The sequence below is a fragment of the Phlebotomus papatasi genome, chromosome 2 (genome assembly GCF_024763615.1).
Source record: "Phlebotomus papatasi isolate M1 chromosome 2, Ppap_2.1, whole genome shotgun sequence".
NCBI lineage: Eukaryota > Metazoa > Arthropoda > Insecta > Diptera > Psychodidae > Phlebotomus > Phlebotomus papatasi.
The window spans coordinates 109,696,979-109,714,154 of record NC_077223.1 but is presented as its reverse complement, the minus strand read 5'-3'; the positions used below and the strand labels follow the sequence as shown (position 1 = coordinate 109,714,154).

Sequence of the window (17,176 nt, the reverse complement as noted above, 5' to 3'; positions counted from 1 at the left end):
ACCCCTTGACTAAGGCAAGTATTTCAAAAGTTTTTCTCTGAAAAACCATACAAAATTTACTAAAGGTAATATTTACGTCAGTAAAGCGTAAATTTTGTTATTCTGGTTTTACTCTTAGTTAGTTTTTTACCATCGGCAACGTAATGGTTATTCTCCACTTTCAAAATGTCACGTGCATTTACCCAAATTATTATTAAGACCACACGTTAAAAATAAAGTTGTAATGTCTTTATTTTGCTACTTGGGAATTTATTGTCGAAAAGTTAATGCATAAAAAGAATTTAAGCAGTGTATAAACTAACAAAATGTTGGCCAAATGGTACAGAAAATAACTCTCCTACCAACAGGAGAATAAATTTTAAAAATAAGTTATTATTCTACGAATAATGAAACTTTCAATGAATATCTTCGGTAAAATTTGACTGAAGTAAGATGAACCACTTTTCCTGCAAGACTTTACAAATATTTTTTTGTGGTATTTCTGTACCGTGAAGGAAAAAGTTTGTTCAATTGTGTCTTAAATATTTCTCAACTATATTTTTTTTTATAATATGGGAATTAATTGTCATTAAATCGATTAAATCCATGAGACAAATTATAATTTGTTTTTCTGTGTATAATAATTATTTACGTTTTATAAAAACAAAATTATTTGATAAATTCATTCCACGTTTTATTTATAGTACATTTAAACAAAGAACTTTCAAAGTGAATGAAAATAGTATGTTTTTCTTAGCACTATCTGCTGAGAGAATAAAAAAAAATTTGACAAGAGTTTTACAAGAATTTTGTGTAATAATCTTAAGTGATCCAATTATAAATAAATATATTGTTGAAAATAGCAAGACTTCAAAGGAATCCCAAGGTAAACAAACGTCTTGTTAAATTTTCAATAACCAAGATTGATTAAAATTTCTACGAAGTCATTTTGTTACAAAAATTGAAAATAACTGAGATGGTAGTTGTAAGTGGGGCACCTTTAAAACTGGGATTTTTCTCCAATGTTTAAATGGGACTGAGCCATATCATAATGTAATTTAGCTTCTCAATCTGAGCAGCTTAATTATATCACGATAAGACTCAATTTTATTTAAAAATAGATTAAAAATCCTAATTTCAAAGCTGCCCCACTTCCCCCTATAGATAAGACATAAGTAATATAGCTACCCTCGGTCGGTCAGTCAACTACGGTCGGGTCTTCCATTTTCGCTCTATACAGTAATACTTTAAATTCGCAAAATTTGAATGCAGGAATAAACAGAATCACAAATGGAATAATTGATAATCATGAATATCATCTTGAATCGTACACTGCGAAAAAAAGGGGGTGCGATTAACTTTTTTTCCTCATAATTTTAACACTTTTTAGGTGTAAAAATATATCAACATTTTTTAATGTTAATTTTACACCTTTCAAAGGGTAAAATTGACATAAAAAGGGTTAATTTAACCCCTAATACACCTAAAAAGCATAATATTTACACCAATTTCGGATCAATACTGCAGAGTAAAATTAACATTTCCGGAATGTTATTTTAACTTTTTCGGATTTCTCTCATTGTACATTTGGTATTTGGAATCAAACGAAAAAAATGAATATCGACACAAATTTTTGACCTTGTTTTAAACCTATTGAACATTTTTCAATAATTTTCGTGAAATTTCATAATGTCTCCTCAAAAAGTGTAAAAATATTTTTAAGCCAGATTTTGTATGTCTTAATAATTGTGGAATCGTGGAATCACGGGTGGAGTCTACACTTATGGATGTTATACACTTATGGACAGCGTGCAAAAATCTTAATTTTAAACGTAAAACAGATTTCGAAAAGTTGTAAAATTATTATTTTATGATGTAATTAACAATACTTTTGACTTTTCAAAATCTGTTTAATGTAATAACTTAAGATTTTTGTGTTATCCATAAGTATGTATAACATCCATAAGTGTAGACTCCACCCTACTCGACCTTTGCAGTCAGGTCTCTATCTTATCTTTAATCCTTAAAAATAGATCGTATGAATTAAAACTTATGAATAAAATTGAAGAGAAAAAATCAAGAAAGGTGTGTTTTTTCGTCCATTATTTGGAACAAACCAATGCTCGTTAAGTGATCATTTTACGAACAATGTTTGTGAAAAAATACAAACATTAACGAACCTTTTAATAGGTTAAACGATTTACGAGCATTTCGTAAGTCTCTCAGTAGGAATTCACAAATTCTGTTTACTCATAACATTGGACAATCCATTGTATGTTTGATCAAAAGTGTAGAAACTTCTCAAAGAAATTAACATTTATTGTCATACTTATATTACAGGTAGACCAACCGTTTTATCCGGATGAAAAAAAAATATCAGAAATGAACGATAAAAAATGTCAAGAGAAGTGAAGGAGGATTTTATTTAAAAGCTGTTCCATTGTATTAAAAATGCATTTTTCCTAATTTGAGCATATTATTGGCGAATTTTGTTCTTGTACATCCCCAAGAAAATTCCTCATACAATTCTGATGGTAGCTTTTCCGCGCACATCCTGCAAAATCAGGAACAATGAGGGACAAAAAAAAGAACCATACGAGAAAAATTTGAATGAAAAATGCGATTGTAAAAATTCTCTTCCCCCCAAAAGCATCCATATCCTCAGCAAAACTTCCTCAAGCATCTTCATTCCTTTTATGTTTATTGGAGATTTGTATGCTATTCTCTCTCCTATCATGGTGCTTTTTGTGGAGCTTTCAACGTCACAAGAGTAGCAGAGAAAACAAATTTGTTTGTGAATTAAGTGATGTTTTCCAAAATGAGCATTTAATTTGTGCGGAGTATTCCTCCGTCGACAGTTGCATTGTCAAAATTAACAGATTTATCTCTCATACTTTTATCATCTATCTAACTTGGGATGGTGAAAAAAAAAATTTGTTGAGAGTTGTGCAAAACTTTCTGACAGGTTTCTCATTTTTGCTGACTAACGATACTGTGGGAAAAACAGTCTGTTTCAGCACAACAACTTCTTGTCATCCAATCCTTTTCCATAAACTTTAATTTGGATAAATTTACTTTTGATCTGACTAATATTCAGTCATATATCAAACTAAAATTTCATTTTCTGCCTTCTATAGGATATTTGATATTTTTCAGAAAATAATTTGATCTTGTTTGTATTGTCTTTTTTTACTCAGAATGTTCCAATTAAGTTTAGATAATCCGATAGTTCATCATACAGGATGAATGAAATAAAACTTTCGGATGACTGAAGCTTCGGACAACGTAGATGCGCATTGTATGTCCCGGTACACTCAGGTGAGTGATAGATGATTCGGTAGCCAACCCAAGTTTGAAGGGAAGTCACGAACTTAAGGCTAACGAACAAGAGATCTGATCCGTCTAGAGAGGATTGGACAAGGGGATAAACAAGGATAACAACCCTTCCCGTATAAAATAAGATTGTTACGAACACAAACACTATGCCTCGGATAGGACGGGATTCACGACAACAACCTAGGGGCCTAGGCAATATGCAAAGAACGATTTGGAACATGAAGCGTCTTGAGCCTTAGGGCCTTGACAGACCTGAGGATTAGCCGAGAAATGGCTTAGTGTAATTATATTAGAAAAAATAGTGGTTAAACTACATTTCCATCATCTTCCACTAAGTCGTCACTCGGCTTAAGTCGTAAGTGTGTCTAGGGCATTACTCTACGTGGAACAGTAGATGCATGTATTTGACAACTAATCCGCTATGAAATTAACATCACTATGGTACAGGAAGTACGATGCCTTATTCGCGGATTCTTTGTAAGGAAGGAGTCGTTCGTTCTACAGTAAATACCCGAAAAAATGAACAGTTTGTGAGTTTCATCGTAAACTCAAAGCTGCGTAATCAAGTGGTTGACTCCTGTTGATGACAGAGATCTCGGAGTATCTTAAGTTTAAACAAGAACGTATGACTCTACCGACATACAACATCAAAATCAATGCTAAAGTCAGACGAGAGGAACCCTTTCAATATGCTATACACGGTCTACATGATGAGGGCAATGACAACGGTCTATGCTTTGTGTACCTTGCCATGGATAGGGTCAGTACAATCTTCCCTTGGAAAGACATTAACAAAGCCACTTGGTGGTCTAATCATCAAGTAACACGCAACCAAATAGATCATGTGTTAGTGACTAAAGGTGTCTACACATTATAAGAAATTTCTATCAAAAATGAGCTTCAAGAAGTGTTCTTCAAGAAAATTGCCTACACATTGGTGAGAATTTTTGACAAAAAGATGGATTTTTGAAGAAAATTTGTCTAATGTGTAGACAAATTTCTTCAAAAATCATATCCAATTGAAGGTAATTTCCATCAAGAATTTTTGAAAGAAATTACCCGCTACACATTGGAATAAAATTCATCAAAGTCATTCTTGACAGAATTCTTGACGGAAACCATCACGATTCAAGATTGTTTTTCACGAAAATTTGTTATTTTCTGCTGGAAAAAGTGAGAAAAACGTTTGATGAAGTTCCTTGGGATAGTATTTACTGAATTTCTGAAGAAAATCTTCTAAATATACAAGGGAATAGTGTTTTTCTGGAGATGTCGTTCTGGTGGAATCCAACCCAGCCTTTGAAGGAACATTTCCTGTGATTTTCCTCCAGAAATTGCCGGAAGTTAATCCATCTGTGTATTCTTGAGGTGTTCCACAGTACAGTGGCCTCGTACTCCATGGATTGCAAGACGGATGGAAAGGAGAAAATTTACGGGCACTTTGGAATCTCTATATGCCTTGGTTACCAAGGTTTTAAGGTTTTAAGAATTTTACTTTAGATTTTTTTTATTTCTCACCACCTTTTCATGCACTACTACTCAAACTGGGAGTTCCACGGAGGAATCGAAGGCCTTTGGCTATCCAGTTCTGGTGTTCCCGAAAGGAAGCAATTCCACATAGTTCCTAGTGGTTGAGAAAGTGGATGATATAAAAGATCATTCTGATGTTCTTCTGGGGGTTCAAGTGATGGCTTCTGGTAGCTCCGGACAGTTCTCGTTTGCATTGAGATCTCCTCGGTGGCTCTGGTTAGCTCTTGTTTTAATTGGTAACCAAGGCATATAGAGATTGGAAAGTGCCCGTAAATTTTCTCCTTTTCATCCATCTTGCAATCCATGGAGTACGAGGCCACTGTACTGTGGAACACCTCAAGAATACACAGATGGATTAACTTCCGGCAATTTCTGGAGGAAAATCACAGGAAATGTTCCTTCAAAGGCTGGGTTGGATTCCACCAGGAACGACATCTCCAGAAAAACACTATTCCCTTGCATATTTAGAAGATTTTCTTCAGAAATTCAGTAAATACTATCCCAAGGAATTTCACCAAACGCTTTTCTCACTTTTTCCAGTAGTGAAACAACAAATTTTCGTGAAAAACAGTCAGAAGAGCAAGATACTTGGAAATGATGGCAATCTGTCAAAAAAATTTTTGATGGAAAATAAAAAACCCAGTGTGGAGGCATTTTTCTTCAAAAATTCCTTCAAAAATATGAATTTTTCTTTAAAAAATTCTTGAAATAATTCTTGATGAAATCAGCTCCAATGTGTAGACACCTTAATAGTGTCTACAAACTAGAAACAATTTTCGTCGAAAATTACCTTTTTTTTTAATTCGACGTTTCTGCTTACAAGGATAGGGGAAATTTTCTTTAAAAATGCATTTTTTTTAAAAAAAAATTCTACTAGTGTGTAAAGGCCATAACAGATGCAGGTCAGGAGGAGTAAACTGTGACACTGATCACTTCCAAGATTTAGCGGTCGTCAGGGAGAGAATCTTACAAACTCGGGAGAGGAAGTCTCGGGTAGCTTCAAAATGAAACACCGAATGTCTAAAGAATTCTAAAATCGAAAAAGGCTATCAAACGATAGTTGATGAACTGTGCAAGGGTATAAATTTTCAGAAAAAAAAATTATCTTTACGTGAAAGAAGACGAACAAATTTATGGTAATTTTTCCCTACCTTTAACTAAATTTTCATGATAAAAATAATCATCTGCTTTTCTGACCACGGAACTCAACGAAGAATCTGGGGTTTTCTAAAAGAACCCCAATCATCTGTGCGAGTCCGTAGTCATTTGTGAGATTGTAGATCTTTGAGAGAAGGACTCTGTGCTTTACCGTGTTAAGGGCTGCCGAGAGGTCGACGAAGGCAACACCTGTGACTTTGACTTCCTCGAAACCATCCTCAAAAAAATTGAGCGAGGTTCAAAATTTGTCCAGAACTGGATTTTCCAGAGCGGTACCTAGCTTGCTCTCCGATCACCTTGTCCTCTACAACAGGTGCAATCCTTTTCAACAGCATACTTTCAAACATTTTAAAGAGATGACGCAAAAGAGAAATCGGGCGATAGCTTTTCGGATCGTTGACGTCTTCTCCGGGCTTTGGAATTTCCACCACATAGTTTTTCGTCACTCACTCGGTAATTTCCGATGATACAAGCAATGGTAAAATAATTTAAAGATCCTGTCTTTCATCGCTTTAATAGCCGAAGTGAGCCCGTCCACACAAAAAGGTGCGGAGAGGCGATCAAGCTCTAAGGCGATATTCCGAATTATTTTTTGCTTAGCGGCGGTCTTACCAACTTTGCCATTCAAGAGCAATTGGTGAGCGATTTGGTTTAATATAAGACAAATGGTTAACCTTTTAACGACGAGACACTTTTTTCGGACCGAAAATCAACAATAAAAATTAAACTGGTAAACATAATCAATGATAAGTCTTACATCTAACCTTGGAAAGTCCAACAGAATCTGATTCGGTATATTTTGTGCTTCTATGAACAATAGGGACAAAAATAGCCCAAAAATTTAAGTAATTTTTCTGACAATACCAATGAATAATATTTTTCGCTTTAATGAAAAATATTACATATGAGTATTGTAGTTTTATTGCCTAAAGGGTTTTGCTTAAAGAAGATTGGAAGTATAAAAAATAAATAAAATCAGTTAAGAATTTCAGAATTTAAAAATTCGCCATTTTTGAGCTTAAATATTTACTCCCTCCGTCCCAAAAAAAGTCGTACGTTTGGAAGAATATCGCTAGGAAGAGACGGTGTAAAGTAGAAATGCTGTGTATTGGAAATATCTTATGTACATACTATCCTCCATCTTCAGTGGTAATATGGAGGTCCACCTACGATTGTAAGATAAGAAAACAATGTCTTAAAAACATTTTTCTTTTGAATATTTTTAGTAAGATTTAAGTACCAAAAGGTTGGAGATAGAAGCTTGGCACCTTCGGCGGCGCCCTAGATAGTTGACCTTAGGATCATTACCCTACCCCTCATTTATCCCCCCCTCCCTTCCCCTCCAAAAACCATAGTGCGATTTTTTCTGAGGAAGAGGAGGGGCGGGGAGAAACTGGGGACATATTGAAAATCCAAAAGTTGACCTACGGGGGGTGGGGGTCGTCCAAAGACATCAAATCTTTATCTCCAACTATTCAGCACCCATATCACAGAACGTAGAAAAAAGAGCAAGATTGGTTTTATTGCCCTTTTTGTAAATTTAGACCCATTGTTATGGCATAACGAAAAAAACTATAAATCCCTTCTTTGGTACACTAAATTTTTAAATGAAATTTTAGTTAAAAATGTTAATTGCAGTAGAATTTTCAAAAGTTACATATCGACCGGAGCTCTTCGATAAAAAGTGAAAAAAATAAATCTTCAAGACACCAGTTCCTTATCTTACCGTGGTAGGTGGACCTCAATATTACTACTGAAGATGGAGAATAGTTCATACGTAAGATATTTACTATTAACAAAAACATTCCGTAAAACAATTCCTTAATCCCTAATTTTTCCCCAAACGTACGACTTTTTTTGGGACGGAGGGAGTACTATATAGCAAATAGCTAGAGACTTGCAAAAAAAATCTATATTCCTTCAACTTTCTACTTTACAATTATGTGCAAACATAAGAAAAAAATAACTTTGAGTAGTCAAGAAAAAAATATTTTCTTTATAGGACACCGATGATCCAATCGTCCTTAAAGGGTTAACCCTTAAGTATAGTCAACTTTTATTCTCTTTTCCTAAACAAAAAAGATCTAACATTGTTTTTTTTACAATGAATCCTAATTTTTATTCTAGAAAAAAAAGTCGATTATATAACTGCTCTCTCTTTGAGTTCGAGCAGTAATATAAGAATTGCAATATTTAAAGGTTGCCTACCTTCTTCTATAATTTTACTAGTATCCCTGCTCTCTCTTAATCAGATAATAGTTCATGTCGTCATTTAATTTACGTACATACCGATATCAGGGTAAGATGGAGTAATTTGGATTCACGTCTAATTTTAAACTTTGAGTTTTCCTAACAGTTTTACATGGCAAAAGGAAAAAACAACGGTGAAATAGGGGAGAGCGTGCTACCTTCAGGTGACTCATGCTTCGAACAATTCAATTTTTTTTCTATTTTCGTAATGATTTCACCCAAAGCTCTTTTCTGCATATTTGAGAGATTGGACTAGCTATTAAAATTTAATATTAGAATGGGTCAAATTCATTAAAAAAAACATATTGAAAAAATATGTTGTCCGAAGGTAGTAGGCCTTCCTCTACTTTCGATATAAAGTCCTGTACTTCTTCGTGGACTTCTTTTTCTCTTTGGCCATCTGAAACAGTGTGAGAAAATCTCAAAATTCCGAAATAAACATGAATCTAAATTACCCCATCTTACCCTAAATTAAATTATTCTCAGTGTAACTTCATTAACTAAAGAAACATCAAGAACGTTTGAGATATATCCTGAAAAATTTCTTAATTCTCCTGCTCAGGAAATCTTTGTGGAAAATCTACCATTAAGCATAGTCATTTTCTTTGGGCAAAAGCTTTTCAGTGGTCAGTGACTATGTTCAGCAGAAATACGAGGGGAATAGGGAAGGAGCTTTTCCGAGTGGAAAGTCTCACGTACAAAGTCGACACAATCCCGACATATTTCACTATGTAATACCAAGTGGTGGTGATATATTGCTTTATTATATTCCTTGAGATAGGAAGTATGGAAGCTAGAGAGATAGTGGGGTTTTTTTTTTAACAATATAAATGCACAATTTACAAGTTACTCACTGAGGCGGGAAAGTTTAAATGCATCCGCTGTATTTATAACATCCACATAAGCTTGAAGTTCAAATCTCCGAGCTGAAATGTTCAAATTGTGGTTGAGGACTGCAAATTTGAAAGCACTCTGCACTTCATCTGTGCCCTGTTCGAAAATTGCACCTGAAAAATGCACATTCACAATTTTTTTTTTGATGTTGTAGCACAAACCCCCCTAACACTAGACTTTTCGCAATTTTTCCCCGCATTTTAGCGAGTTTTTCTCGCGGTTATTTTGCCCTTTTGGCCAAGCTGAGAGGGTGCTTAATTGATCTGGAATGGACGGGAAAAAAGTCCTCCCTCAATTGGAGTAATTATTTTGCCGGTGAAAGTCTGTGTGGGAAAAAGTGTCGCCAAAGGGTTCTTTTTCCCATTTTCCTTCACCAACCCCCAAAGCCCCCCGATACTCGCACAGAGAGTTCTCTTCAGCAATTTCCGTGAAGCCAGGATATCTCTCGAGAGACTTGGTGATTTTGATGTCAATGGGGCTGGGGGGATGGTTGCTTTTCATGTCTTCCCGAAGCACTTGTTAATTATTTGATAATTACTATTTTCATTTATCATTCGGGTTTTGGGCATGGGGACAGCAGACACCCAAAGTGCCATGGAGGATTTAGATTGAAAAGTTCTGGGGGACGAAGGGTTTGGAGTTTGGTGCTGTGCGGGAGCTTTTCCCAACCAAAAAGTTTAATTACCGACAGTGCCTAGGCGTCTCATCGCCGGTGTATGCAAAGTTGTTTGCTCATCGTACGTCCGCACTCTATTATTTTGATGGTGACTGAGGTAGGAGAGGATATCACACGGACTTGCCTACAGTGTCATCTTGTTATTTATTCAATAGATCCCCGGTTCAATTGGAATTTGGGGATATTTGTTGCTTTTGAATCATTCAAACGTATTTTGCCTCAACACCCATAAAACTCACTTTGATCCTGTACAATTGACCTATCAATTAGCCCCAATCACCTATTCATTTCTACTTGAAAATTACTTACAAGCATTACAAATTTAAACTAAATCCATTTGCTACAAAGGTGGCCTTAAAGTAGCAAACGAGAAAGTTACCTTTACACATCACGACTCCAATGGTAAACGCACTTGGCAAATACATTTATTGCTACAATTTTCCATGTCAATGGTTATTAAAGTTACCAATTGACCCGTGGTAGTTCTCCTCATATTATTTACTTATTTAAAGTTATTCAAGTCAAGAGTTTGCCGGTTATGACTATTTCAATTGAGAAAAGCGTTTTGAATAAAAACATTAAACTTATTAATTGACATCAGTTTCCAGCGCCACTCGCGGTAGAAAACAGTGCCCTCATGCGGAAAAAGTTACCGCTAAATTAACAAAATTTGCAGAACTCTTATGAAAGAAAAACATTTCTTATAAAGCCTGAAGAAATGAGATGTTAGAAAAATATCTTAGAATATTTATTCAATTCAGCTTAATATTTCTAATGGAAAGTTTAAGATTGAGAACAGTTTCCAGCGCCACTCGCGGTAGAAAACAGTGTCCTCATGCGGAAAAAATTACCTCTAAAGTTACAAAATTTGCAGAACTCTTTTGGGATAAAAACATTTCTTGTAAAACCTGAAGAAATGAGATGTTAGAAAAATGTCTTTGAATATTTATTCAATTCAGCTTAACATTTCTAATGAAAAGTTTAAAATTGAGAACAGTTTCCAGCGCCACTCATGGTGAGAAACAATGCCCTCATGCGGAGAAAACGGTTGTTAACATTGAAGAATTTACATAATTATTCTTTGATGGAAATGATGATATAGGGTCGAAGGAACACCTCTTCGGCAGGGAACCCCTGTTGACACTTTTGTCAAAATCTTGAAATTTGTTTAAAGTATCTAATAAAATGTAAATAATATGACGTTTTATCCTTAGTCTACGTTATCTGATAAGGATAGATGTTTAAATTTCGTATACCAAATGGTACAGAGTAGGGTGTCAATAAGTCCTGACAGAACGTCTTATAAAGTGTCAATAGGCGTTCCTTTAACCCTAATTACCGTTCGTTACTTTTTCAGACGGATAATATTTCTTTGATATTTATTTAAAAACCTGAAAAATTGAAAGATTACAAATGTTTCTTTGAATATTTATTCAATTCAGCTAAACACTGAATTAAAACGTAAAACTTAAAAATTCAGAGCAGTTTCCAGCAACACTAACAATGAGAAACAATGCCCTCTTGCGGAGAAAACGGTTGTCAACATTAAAGAATTTACCGAATTACCTTTTGATCGAAGGGTGAAATAATTTTCATTTAAGACTTTTTCAAATGGATAATGTTACTTTAAGATCGTGAAAAAATGACAGACTAGGAGAACTTTATGAATATTTATTTAGTTTAGCTAAACGTTTTTAATTAAAACGTGAAAATTAATAAATTGAGAACAACTACCAGCGCAGCGGTACTCGCGGTAAAAATGGTGAGCTCATACGAAAAAAAAATGGGAAAGAATTTACGGAATTTTCTCATGATAATGAAGAAAAGTTTGCCATTTATAGTTTTTAAAATTGAGGAGCATTTCTTTTTAAATCGCAATAAATGACGGCTCAGAAAAAATTCTGTAATTTTTAATTTTATTTGAATAAAAGTATCGAATGAAAACGTCATACAGTAGACTCTCGTTCAATTGGCTCTTTTTCAATCGGGCGAAAAATGTTGTTGACAATTTCGTCATGATTCATTATAATTGAGCGCTTTTTGTGGAATTTACAATGAATTTGATGCCCAAATCTATCGATAATTTGGATGACATTCTGCCCCATATGCCCGATTGAGAGAGAGTCTACTGTAGTTAAGAATTGAGAACAGTTTCCAGAGCCACTCGCGGACGAAAATAGTGCCTCCATGTGGAGAAAACGGTTACTAAAATGTCAGAATTCAAATAACGAAATAATTTCCATTTGTAAATATACAATTGAGGAATTTTGATATTGATTTTTTGATTTTTTTTTTTCAATATTTTAAATGTTAAAATATTTTAGACTTAAGGATTGAGAACAGTTGCCAGCGCCACTTGCGAACTTAATGCAATCGAAATGGCATTTATGAAAATTCAAGACTTCAAAACAGAAATTTAGAAATTTAAAAAATAAGATAAAGCAGAATAACTGAAAATTCCCAATGTTTCCATTGCATCGCTTAATCGCTGAATACTCGCAAAATGTGTAAAATATTAATATTCTTTTGAATAATATAAATATTACAAAGGTGTGTGAAGGCGTCTAATAACTTTTATGTTAGATAAATGGAAAACCATTAAATATTAGTGATATAATTTAAACGTGATTCCAAAACGATATTTTCTTAAAACGTCTGCTAAAACAATTGTTATATTTTTACTGTTCCCAATATCTAATTAGAGTTTGTGGTGTTATTTTTTAGATCTCCTGGTCAGAACACTGGGAAACCGGCGTTAAGTTTTATTTAAATGAATGGTCTGATAGTCGTCGAGTGGGAGATGATTCTTTTCTTCCCAGAACTTTCTGTGCTCTACGAATCAAGAAGTTCTGTAAAAGCTAAGAAAAGCACCGAAAGCTAAGAGAAGAATTTTTATTCTGGGCTAAATATAATCCCACCCAGTGACTACCGGACTTTCCCTTCAAAAGATCTCTCTGTATTATTCAGCATTCTTCGGAAATAACTTTTCGAAGAGTCTCCTAAAGTTTAAAAATTCTAGATAGACTCTTTTCAAAGCCGAAATTGGAATGTTCAATACTTGAAAAGTAATTTATGTAATTTACAAAATTCAAATTGAAAATAATTTCTAAGTTCTCTCTTGCAAACAGGGATTTGATACGTATCTTCAAGTCCGAATCTTATGCAAACTTAATGTAAAAAATTTGTATAAAAATCCCTAGAAGTTTATTTGAAGGGGTTACGAGCAATGTTTGTGAAAAAATACAAACTTTTACGAACTTGTTTGTGGGTTATACGATTCACGAGCATTTCGTAACTCCCCCATAAGAATTCACAAACATTTACGAAAATTTTTCCAAAATATTTTTTTCTGTGTAGGTTTGAAATTGAAGATGATAAGGAATTCTGATAAGCCGTGATAGAAGTTTGTGTCTGAGCTAATCATTTCATAAGCAGTTTTTTCGTTCAGCATTTATTGAATTTAAATTACTTATTTTTTTTAATAATATTTTCTTTAATTAAAAAAAAATATTATTATTTTCTTTTTTAATATATAAAATAATTCCGCCGAATTGTTCGAAAATTTCCGATTACTCGGAAGGAATCAATGAAAAGCAATGATAAGCTCGAAGGATGCATGGTTAAGGCTTTTCTACACCAAGAAGCACAAATGATATAACCTATTTTTCACCGTTATTATATATTTTTCTTAAGTTTATTTATCAAATAAAATTTTTTATCGTTATAATTTGTTTTTTGACTGGTATGTGTCTCAGCTCGGACAGTCAATGGCTCAAGTGGTAGTGCACTCGCCCTATAATGCAAGTGCCCCGGGTTCGAATCTCCTTTAGATCACCAGGAATTTTTCTGGCGTTAAAGGTGTTCGAATTGCATTCGCATTCCTAATAGTCCACACTGACAACCCCATACCTGTGTAAGAAAAAATAATACTGGATGTCTCGAACTCCCTTTGCGCGAAGGTCTAACTTTTTCTATGAAATATTGTGAAACTATTATTATTATAAAGTGTCTCAGCTAGATTTCGATCTATAACTTTTTTTTTGTGCTTTTTTTCTAATTTCTTCAAGCTTTAATAAATTTTTTTCAGTCATAATTTTTGAGTTTATTGATCCCTGTTCTAAAGTATACGTTACTTGGACTTGAGAAAATCATTTCAGAAAATATAGTCCAACGTCCAAAATTTAAATAAAAAAAATATCGCAGTGTTTACAGATATCCTATGTTTACTACTGATCTAGTGCCCCCACAGCCAATCACTCTTGGAATAAACCCTCTAACGGTGTTTTCTTTAATATGCGAAAAAAAGTTCTAAAACAATGTTTTCTAGGATAATTATGATCCAATAAAGTCGAAAAAACCATCCATTCTTCATTATCTCTTTTAGTTTAGGCGCTAGGTGAGAAAATATAAAAAATTTTTGAAACTCTTTTTGCTTCTAAAATTCACATTTTTAATTTTTTCAAATTTTAAAAAAAATATTCAAAGTAGAATGACATATCTTTCAGTAAAAAATAAATTTATTTTAGTCAGATAACTTTAAAACGGTATTTTTATGGAAATTAGAAATGAGTTTTTTTGCACAAATATTTTTTGTTGCTTTTTCTCTGACCTGTCACACAAAACTGGGAATAGCAACTAAAGGAAAAGTCAAAATGAGTTCAAACTTTCAAGAGATGTTTATAAGATTATTACCGAGGACACTATAGCACTTTTAAATAAATAAAACCTTTATTGTCGCTGTAAATGTGATTTTTGTGAAGACCGCCTGGAAGCGGTCTTACCCGTTAGAGGGTTAAATCACTTTTAATTTTAACGCTATAATTCGGGAGAGTAACACATTTAGCACTGTACTTAAGATCTCGATATGAGAAACGGTTTTTTTTTTGTTTGATATCACAAATCATTAAGTGTACAACACTTAAATTCCACTGAGCTATAGGTCTGATACTTGGGATCCTCACACAAACTCTTTACTACTTCTAGTGCAGTTTCTCTTTGAATCCAAACTACTTAGGAGAGTCTCTCTGGAGATTCTCACAAAAGAACTTTTGCCCCAACATTCAAAACATATTAAAATTCCCATTTTCATCTGGGCACAAAGGCAGAATGCCACTAGACAATGCCTCTTGAGAATCCAAAGAGTGTACTCCTGGGTGGGAGGTTGTACGGTGAGCTTTTGTGAGGAAGGCGCGAATATATGTTTTGTCACAAATACCACAAGGTTTGAGGTGAGATATCAAAGGAGATTCACCCGCAGGCATCCCATCTTCGTTTTTCTATAACCCTAACTCCCCCCCTTAACTCATCTATCCGAATATTACATTTTGAACGCGACGGAAACTTCCTTGAGCCTCGGGGCGTGAGATGAAAAAGTTCAACCTCACCAGATTTATTAGTCATGTTGATGTTTTCGTAATTAATGATATACATCGGAGTAAAATGGGAACAAAAAGCAATTGACGGGGTAAAGTGTTGAGGAGTTAGGGTTGGCACTTTAGTGGTTGGGGGCTCTTGGGGATGATTTTTGAACCCTCTCAGCTTGGGAGCAATTATGCAGTTTTGTTGTTACTAACCAAGGGGAATTTTTTCAGTCGATATCTGTGTTAATCCACTGTCCATTGTGGTCAAAACCACAATGATTAGTGAGATTGATGCTCTTGTGGTGAAAATCATTTTACTGCGGGTTTTTCTATATATATCCTATTCTGGCTAAGACAAAAATGTTGCCTTCTACCCAGTGATTTATTAATCCTTCTACCCTTGTTCTGTCTCTAGTTCCTTCGTTTTTTTTTTTGGTTCTGAGGGCAGGGAGGATTTTCACAAATTTCCTCGTTGCATCGAGGAAATCCTTGTCGTGTCACACATTTTTCTTCAACCTCGTTTCTATCGCCCCTATACCCTTGTCTCAAGAAATCTCATCAATCGCAATTGGAGGGTAGAAAATCCATCACAATCTGGGTATTAAATTTTTTTTGGGTTCTAGGGCAGGGGGAAGCCCCTTTTTCAGCCCCAGTACAGATCAATCCTCAGGAAAACACACGCACTTTTCTTGTTTTTTTCTTTTTAACTTCCTGACAAGGCCAGAAAACACGGGAAAACATTCACATTTGAAAAATCAATCAAATCACTTGCAATGCCACGATTTTCTTTTTGTCAAGGTGGAACAATATCAGCAAAAAATCCACTTGATATCGTCTTGATAAATTGCTGAAATTTTCTCAGAGTTAATCCTTGGGTCTACGCGAAAGTTAGCGGGAGGAACACACGACTGGTGTTGCATGACCAGGCCCTTCGAGATATTCCACTGTACTAAAATTGTCACCCCAGAAGCCCTCAGCAGCAGCAACTTCCCAGAAGTCACGGAGAAGAGCTTGGATTCTCTCTCTCTCGGGATACTAAATCTCCGGCAAAAGGACTTCCCCTCTGCGCAGACTCTCTGGTCCTTAGGGCTGCTTTTTTTCCCCAATCCTGGCCAAAAAAAAATCTCACCATGCTCTAGAGAAACTGGGTAGAGAACCAGCGGGAAAATTGATAAGAAATTATGGGTGAGAGAGAGGGAGAAAGATCACAGTGAATAAGGGTATTAAATTGTTATTAAGAGAAAATTCACACAAATCAAATTGCGAAAATTCTCCTGTGTAACACAAGCTCCAAAATGCAAAATTATTCGAAATAATGCACTATCATATAACTATTTTCTTATAACATAATTTATTCATAGTTTTCCCAACATTTTCCCGCACCCTCATATAGCACTAAAATTTCTCTACCGAAAATTATTGCTGAAATTAACACAAATGGTAAGCCTCGGTAGTTTTCCCTGCGCTTTACCATTGTACAGGAAGCAGTAAGGATGGTGGTAAAAGAACCTGGAAAAGTAACTTAACTAAGGGATGCATCTGTTTTGAGTCCATCAACAAAATTAACCCATCCTAATTGGATTTCCTTCCAGCAAACGACGAAGAAGTGCAGCATCGAGTTTAAAGTTGGAACAATAATTACACCATATCCACTTCTTAAGGAGAATACCCAAAGCCAAAACCCATAATGAAATATTTCATTTCCTCCAATATAATCACATTCTTATCTTGCAAAACCGTCGAAAGACCAAATCATCAATAATCATTGCCAATTTTGGCTAGCGTTTCTTCACATCTACACCCCAAGCACTTCCTTCAATTATATCATGATAAGCACATTCTTTGGTAAGTTTGGCAACTCGTCAATAAACCCAAGTCCGGATGTCTTTTACCCAAGATGTTATGGTGAATTCTACCCAACTTTCAGCACAAAGAGGGGAAAACTTACTGACATTTGTATGGAAAAGACTGACTGACAAAACAGATATCTATT

At 34.7% G+C, this 17,176-nt stretch overlaps 1 protein-coding gene across 1 annotated transcript in view; it reads right to left on the bottom strand.

The window, feature by feature from the left end:
* Positions 1 to 16,134, bottom strand: part of LOC129800789 (glutamate receptor 1-like) — a 119,353-nt gene extending 103,219 nt beyond the window's left edge. Inside the window, exons 1-2 of the mRNA XM_055845428.1 lie at positions 15,397 to 16,134; positions 9,108 to 9,260 (exon numbers count right to left, since the gene is read on the bottom strand). Of these exons, the coding sequence (XP_055701403.1) occupies positions 9,108 to 9,260; positions 15,397 to 15,496 (253 nt within the window). The 5' untranslated portion in view covers positions 15,497 to 16,134. The remainder of the gene's footprint in view (positions 1 to 9,107; positions 9,261 to 15,396) is intronic.
* Positions 16,135 to 17,176: the final 1,042 nt, after the last annotated feature.